The sequence below is a fragment of the Cucurbita pepo genome, chromosome LG14, assembly GCF_002806865.2.
Source record: "Cucurbita pepo subsp. pepo cultivar mu-cu-16 chromosome LG14, ASM280686v2, whole genome shotgun sequence".
Taxonomy (NCBI): domain Eukaryota; kingdom Viridiplantae; phylum Streptophyta; class Magnoliopsida; order Cucurbitales; family Cucurbitaceae; genus Cucurbita; species Cucurbita pepo.
In genome coordinates, this window is record NC_036651.1 from 4,000,237 (window position 1) to 4,007,892 (window position 7,656).

Here is a 7,656-nt window from a genome sequence, read left to right on the forward strand (position 1 = left end):
TTTTCAAATAAGAAAAAATTAATGATGGAAAGCAACTTCTTTTTTTAAATTTTTACAAAATAATAATAATAATAATAATAATAATAAATAAATAAATATTGAGAGGATAAGTTTATTTTATTGAAAATGGGTTATCAAACCATAAAACTAATTAATTAATTTAGGAATAAATGATTAGATATTTTAAGAATAAATTGTTTGGTCTCTTTCCGTCTTAAATAGAACAAAGTGTAAGAATACTATACAATATATTGTAATGTCTATAACAGGGGACAAAAATTGGCAACTGGGTAGTTGTTGAGTTCCAACAACTCAGCACTTGAGAATATGTCTTGCCCGTTCCATTCATAATTGTTTCATTAAATCTCGAGAGGAATTGTGACCCAAAGGGAAAGATGAAGACGAAAAAGACTTCCTTATCCGAGCCTGGATGGACGGTGTGGGAGTATGGGCATATGCGAATGGAAGTGTTGTAGTATTGGGGATTATACTACGTCGCTTTCACCATTCATCCACCTCACCAATCAATTAAATGCGAATATTCTCGAACAAATAATAACTTTTTAACAAAATATCTCCTTTAATCAATTCGAATCGGTGTTTATTAAATAGCCAAAATAATGAATTTTGTAACTTAATAATAATAATAATAATTTTTTGTTTTCAAATTACCTCAAAACTGGGCTTAGTTTTGGGCTGGTTATGACTATTGTTCACTAGTTGGGCCTATTTGGATGTTTTAGCCCAAATGGAATTAAACTAATGGGTTGGGTGATTAGTGATCAGACTTTAGTTTTTTTTTTTCAAATTATTTTTAAAAAAATTCTATTTATTATTAGGTTAATAATTAAAATATTTTGAAGGTCAAATATCAAATATTTACAAGTCACACCACATCATTAACATTGGTTACAAATGTTAAATATTATTTATTTTTTTTTAAAATAAGGTTGGATTGGATTGTAACCCTATTTTTTGATTGGTCTGGTTGAACCAAAATGAAAAATGTCGAAGGGTAGAGAAAATACATTGAGCCAATGTTCGAGTACTAGGTGCTACGGCACTGAAGTAACCTATACCATACTCTCTGGAAAAACTTGAATGACCTCCAACAAGAGGGTACCTGAAACTGACACAAGTGGGTAGGTAGAGAATACTTAGGGGCACAAACAACTCTCTCTAAGGAACTCGACAAAATAGCCTTGTAACACGGGAGAAGTGGTGTCTCTTCACAAAGAGGGTCGCAGTGACCAAACCTGAGAGACTATTTATCAAAAACACAGGTCTCGCAAAGTTGTCAGACCATGTATGGGAGTTAATGCCTGCTTGTCCAGTGTCGAAATGTCAAGGAAGTTGGCAACCTGATGACAAGGGAAGCTGGTGAAACGAAACTGTAGAGAACAGCAGCCGTAACTATAATGATCCTGAGGTAGTGAAATTCTTTGTTAGACAAATCGAATCGAATTCTTTATATTCCACAAATTCAACGCAACTGAAATCGAAAAATCTAACTCAACCATAAATTTTTTTGATCGAAACGATTGGAATTCCTATTTTCAATTTTTTTCGACAATTTTTACAATAAAATAAGTTCGAGTTTAAGACTAAAATTATAATAATTGTTATTAAGCTGCAGTAAAATTGATACAATTTTTTAACTCTATGGTAAAAATATAATTTTTTATCCACACAAAACTTATCTACAAAATAATAAAAATGATTACAAAATAACGCCGTCTCTCCAAAACAATACAATCATTTAAGCAATAAATATGATTCCGTTATACCAAGAACCGGAATCCCTTTACAGGTGAAATCAAACCGCTCCGAACCGAACCGAACCGAGTGGCGATAAAGTTTAGCGTTATCCTGGTCCATAAACCGGCCCGAGTCGCTCATCCTGCTCTTCGTCCGGTCCAATTTACCGGTCTCCCGATGATCCTTGGACTCCCCAATCAAATTCCTGATCTCTCTAATGGAACCCCAAAATCCCTTCAATAAAATTTCGTGATTTCCAGAAATACCCCTCGATTGCTTTTCTTTGCAATCCTCCAGCCGTTTCAACGCGCAAACCAACTCCACCGATTCGCCGAAGCTCAGGCAACCGAGTCGCTGCCGAAACTCAGTAACTCGGGTTGAAATTTCCTTCGTAGCCGACAAGTAATCCTCACCGACAAAGGCGTAGATCTTATCCACTAATCCGTTTCCATTCAGATGCAAACAGTGAGGGATTTTCGAGACTTCTTCGATCAAACCCATAAGAGATTCGGTTTCTTTAAGCAAATCGGAGTTAAAAAAGCCCGAAATCTGCTCTGTTTTTTTCTCCCTCTCTGCATTTGAACTCGAAGAACCCACAAAAAAAAACCCCAAAATTCGGGAAATACACAAAACCGTTTCGATGTATTGGGCGTACCATCGAACCCAAGAGGAAAGCTCCCAAGAAATCGGATTGGAACTGTCGCGGAAATCGGAGAGTTTAAGGTAATTTCTACCGCCGGTGAAGGGAAAAACAGAGAGCTGGTCTTGTAGAATGAAGTCGCCGTTCTTGATGATGTGGTGGATGGCGATTAGGCACTTGAGGGCGACAGCGGAGTTTTGGGTACTCTGGAGACGGTCCATTAAGACTTCAAGGGCAGCAGCAGCGGTGGCGCGTGAGGTTTTGCCAAGAGAGAGAAGAACAGAGAGGTCCTTGTGAGTGGGCGGCGCGTGTGGGTCGTGCGTAGTGGCTCGGAGGAGAGCGAGCTGGAAGGAGACGATGTTGGGCTTGGCGAGAAGGGCAGCTTTGCTTTGAGAGGCTTTGTCTTTGATGAGTCCAATTAGGGAACTGAGCTTTTTCGTGCGCACCATTGAAAGCAGAACAGAGCAGAACAGAGCAGAACAGAGGAGAATTGGGTATGCAATTGGAGGGCGCAGAAGGAAGATATAATCTTGTTTTATCATTGTTTTATTTGATGTTCTTTTCTTTTTATATTAGAATGGAACATAAGTCCATATGTCAATAAAAAAAATAAAAACTAATACCATTTGCATTACTATTCTCCTTAAATTAATACCACTAATACCATTTGCAATACTACTTTCGTTTTTATATTCATACCTCGTGTAACGACTAACACATATCAAAATGAGTTCTTCCAGGAAGGCGCTCAATTAACGATCCGACACATATCAAAATGAGTCATTCTTGGAGGGTATTCAACGTAAAATTACTCTAATCAAAACACGTTTAAATATGACGTTAAACAAAAAAAAGGTGCACCATGTTGATATTGACAGTGACTTTCAACTATTTCAGTATTTTCTTAGTCATCTTATACTTAGATCACTCTTGTTTACATGTGGTCTAGTTTCATCCATGTACCTTTCATTTACTCAAGTGTCACACGTTGATTCATTCTAGTTTTTATACTTTTGACTTTAGTTCATGTTAGTATTTATATTTCTTAATAAACACATGAATGTCGAATACGTGCAAATCTAAATAGGAGGCAAAGAGCTATATGACTCGGTCATGCATCAAGTACACTCGTTCATCATTCTTATTGTGAGCAATCGTTATATATTGAGACTTATTCTAAGCTTTAAAGGGTTAAAAAGAAGAAATATTTAGTAAAATTCAATGGAATACTTCAAAGGTAATTAAAAGTATCTAATAGAACTCTAAACTTTTTAATTTTGTGTCGGCTAAATCTTTTAATTATAATAATGCTAATTAGATATTTTTTTTTGTTTAATAGATTATTAATATATTAGTTATTCTTCAAAGTCAATCCATTGACATTCTAAAAAGTCAACTCATTCTAAAATTTAAATAACTTTTTTCGATCTTTTTAATTAACTGTTTTTTTTTTTTTTTTTTTTTTTTTTTTTTTTTTTTTTTNTTTTTTTTTTTTTTTTTTTTTTTTTTTAATTATAATAAAACTTTATAGCTTGGTAAAATAAATAATTAAACCATTATAGCATTATTTTTATTTATTTATTTATTTGTTTTTATGTGAACAACTTGTTTGTCAATTAATAGGATAGGTGGTCTTAGGTTAGAAATTTAATGCATAGGACCACAACGTTATGTGATTCATTTCGACATAGAATTTGGAAGATGTTTATGTCATAACTATTGAGCTAAATTGGTCAATGTTATACAGTTACAGTTGAAAAAAAATGATATAATAAGTTAAAAAACAGATATGGGCGTATAATTATCATTATTGTTACTATGAAAATAATGTACCATATAATCTAAAAAACAAATGAAAGACACTGATGTGAACGGGTATAGATCTCTTAGACTAGTTCAACTAGTTGGTCCGGTTAAGTTGGATCGGTCTAGTTCAATTTGACTGGTTCACTATATTTTTCTTTGATTTTTTAGCTGATTTTAACGATATTGATTTTTGGTGTGATTTTAAGGCTTGACTAGAAGTTTTCGTGAAATATTAAAAAAATGAACTTGTATGCGGGGTCTGTTATAGGGACATTTACTAACTTCTGATAATGCACTTGTCTAGTGAAAGGCAAGGGTCCGCATGAGTATGTAGTAGTTAGTTGAGTTCTGAGATCGTTCCCCTCAAGTTTCCTATCAAGATCGAAGACGGTTAGAGGGTTTTCATTTGACCTCTAAAAATGAACGGTCGAGATTGACAAGGTCCACATTTGTATCATAGTAGTTGATAGTTACAAAGTCATGCCCTTGTACATCTTTTAGTTAGTATGCACGTAGGATTGCTGTCCCATGATTATGTATGGGTCATGACACAATTAAGATGCACTATATTGAGACGTTTTAGGATTGTCAATTTCCCCTAGTAGTGATTGAGATACATTTATAGTTAGCTCACATATATATCTTAATTGACACGTACTGAGCCGTTATCCTATGTTATGATGCCACTATAACGGAATCTAGAGAACTACCAATTATATTTAGCAGTGAAAGAGTGTCTTGACCAACACAGATAACTTAGTTAGTTTGACACGATTCTAGTCAGTTGCAAGTCTAAACCAGTTTAGCTTAAAATTAAGATGGTTATATTTTACCATACNTCTAGATGATTTTAACGATATTGATTTTTGGTGTGATTTTAAGGCTCGACTAGAAGTTTTTCGTGAAATATTAAAAAAATGAACTTGTATGCGGGGTCTGTTATAGGGACATTTACTAACTTCTGATAATGCACTTGTCTAGTGAAAGGCAAGGGTCCGCATGAGTATGTAGTAGTTAGTTGAGTTCTGAGATCGTTCCCCTCAAGTTTCCTATCAAGATCGAAGACGGTTAGAGGGTTTTCATTTGACCTCTAAAAATGAACGGTCGAGATTGACAAGGTCCACATTTGTATCATAGTAGTTGATAGTTACAAAGTCATGCCCTTGTACATCTTTTAGTTAGTATGCACGTAGGATTGCTGTCCCATGATTATGTATGGGTCATGACACAATTAAGATGCACTATATTGAGACGTTTTAGGATTGTCAATTTCCCCTAGTAGTGATTGAGATACATTTATAGTTAGCTCACATATATATCTTAATTGACACGTACTGAGCCGTTATCCTATGTTATGATGCCACTATAACGGAATCTAGAGAACTACCAATTATATTTAGCAGTGAAAGAGTGTCTTGACCAACACAGATAACTTAGTTAGTTTGACACGATTCTAGTCAGTTGCAAGTCTAAACCAGTTTAGCTTAAAATTAAGATGGTTATATTTTACCATACGATTACTTTAATAGTTTGTTAATTTAATATCTGTTCCATAATTGTTAAATGTTGAAAAAATTCGACAAACCGCTTATTTTTACTATAAAATTAATTNCGGTTACAGTTGAAAAAAAAATGATATAATAAGTTAAAAAACAAATATGAGCGTATAATTATCATATTGTTACTATGAAAATAATGTACCATATAATCTGAAAAACAAATGAAAGACACTGATGTGAACGGGTATAGATCTCTTAGACTAGTTCAACTAGTTGGTCCGGTTAAGTTGGATCGGTCTAGTTCAATTTGACTGGTTCACTATATTTTTCTTTGATTTTTTAGCTGATTTTAACGATATTGATTTTTGGTGTGATTTTAAGGCTTGACTAGAAGTTTTCGTGAAATATTAAAAAAATGAACTTGTATGCGGGGTCTGTTATAGGGACATTTACTAACTTCTGATAATGCACTTGTCTAGTGAAAGGCAAGGGTCCGCATGAGTATGTAGTAGTTAGTTGAGTTCTGAGATCGTTCCCCTCAAGTTTCCTATCAAGATCGAAGACGGTTAGAGGGTTTTCATTTGACCTCTAAAAATGAACGGTCGAGATTGACAAGGTCCACATTTGTATCATAGTAGTTGATAGTTACAAAGTCATGCCCTTGTACATCTTTTAGTTAGTATGCACGTAGGATTGCTGTCCCATGATTATGTATGGGTCATGACACAATTAAGATGCACTATATTGAGACGTTTTAGGATTGTCAATTTCCCCTAGTAGTGATTGAGATACATTTATAGTTAGCTCACATATATATCTTAATTGACACGTACTGAGCCGTTATCCTATGTTATGATGCCACTATAACGGAATCTAGAGAACTACCAATTATATTTAGCAGTGAAAGAGTGTCTTGACCAACACAGATAACTTAGTTAGTTTGACACGATTCTAGTCAGTTGCAAGTCTAAACCAGTTTAGCTTAAAATTAAGATGGTTATATTTTACCATACGATTACTTTAATAGTTTGTTAATTTAATATCTGTTCCATAATTGTTAAATGTTGAAAAAATTCGACAAACCGCTTATTTTTACTATAAAATTAATTAAATAAATAATTAATATGAAATATAATTTAAGATCACACCCTTTGACTATAGTTCCCAATTGTGTTTTTTTAATAAAATAAAGTAAAATTATTCACAGACCATAACCTTTGACTATTATTGTTAATATTATTATTATTTTGACCAAACATTTTTTTTTCTATTATCTTTCATAGTTGCGTTTTTTTTTTTTAATTCTTTCATCATTAACTAATTCTAAGACATTTTCAAACGCTATATATATATATTTTTTTTTTTTTTGCAAAAACTTATCAGTTAGTTATAAAATTCAAAATATAAAATAAATAAGAAAACCCAATAAAACGGTTACTTTTGAAATATTTTTGAATATTTTTGAATATTTTTTAAATTTATTAGACATAAAATTGTGTAAGTAATATTAATTAATTACAAAATTATATACTAATTACAACTTAATAATTTAAAACAAAAATTTAAACTATTATAAAAAAATTTAAAAGAAATTAATACAATTAAATTCAACCAATAATTATGAGATTTTATTTTATATTTTTATAATTTTAGAGAGTAATTACTAAAATTATATTCTACCACTTGTGGAAACTAAATAGAATGCAGTGGGAAAATAATAAATAAATAAATAATAAGTTTACGTCAAAAAATAAAATTTAAAATAAAAAAATCGGTTATCGTAATTATCAGATCCACGAGTTTAGGGAGACATTAATGGAGGCGGTTTTATATAAGTCAACCCTCCAATAGTATTGGCCCACGTAATCAATCTATAATTATTGAATCACCTAATCACGTTAAAACAAAATTAATATATATATATATATATATATATATATATATATATATATA

At 32.4% G+C, this 7,656-nt stretch overlaps 1 protein-coding gene across 1 annotated transcript; it reads right to left on the reverse strand.

Moving 5' to 3' along the window:
* Positions 1 to 1,738: 1,738 nt before the first annotated feature.
* LOC111809802 (putative clathrin assembly protein At4g40080) lies at positions 1,739 to 3,010 on the reverse strand. The gene has a single exon (XM_023696232.1). The coding sequence runs from the start codon at positions 2,938 to 2,940 to the stop codon at positions 1,756 to 1,758; it is 1,185 nt and encodes a 394-aa protein (XP_023552000.1). The 5' UTR covers positions 2,941 to 3,010; the 3' UTR covers positions 1,739 to 1,755.
* Between the last annotated feature and the right edge of the window lie 4,646 nt (positions 3,011 to 7,656).

Coding starts and splice junctions, on each gene's coding strand:
- LOC111809802 (XM_023696232.1), bottom strand. CDS start 2,940: ATGATAAAACAAGATTATATCTTCCTTCTGCGCCCTCCAATTGCATAC.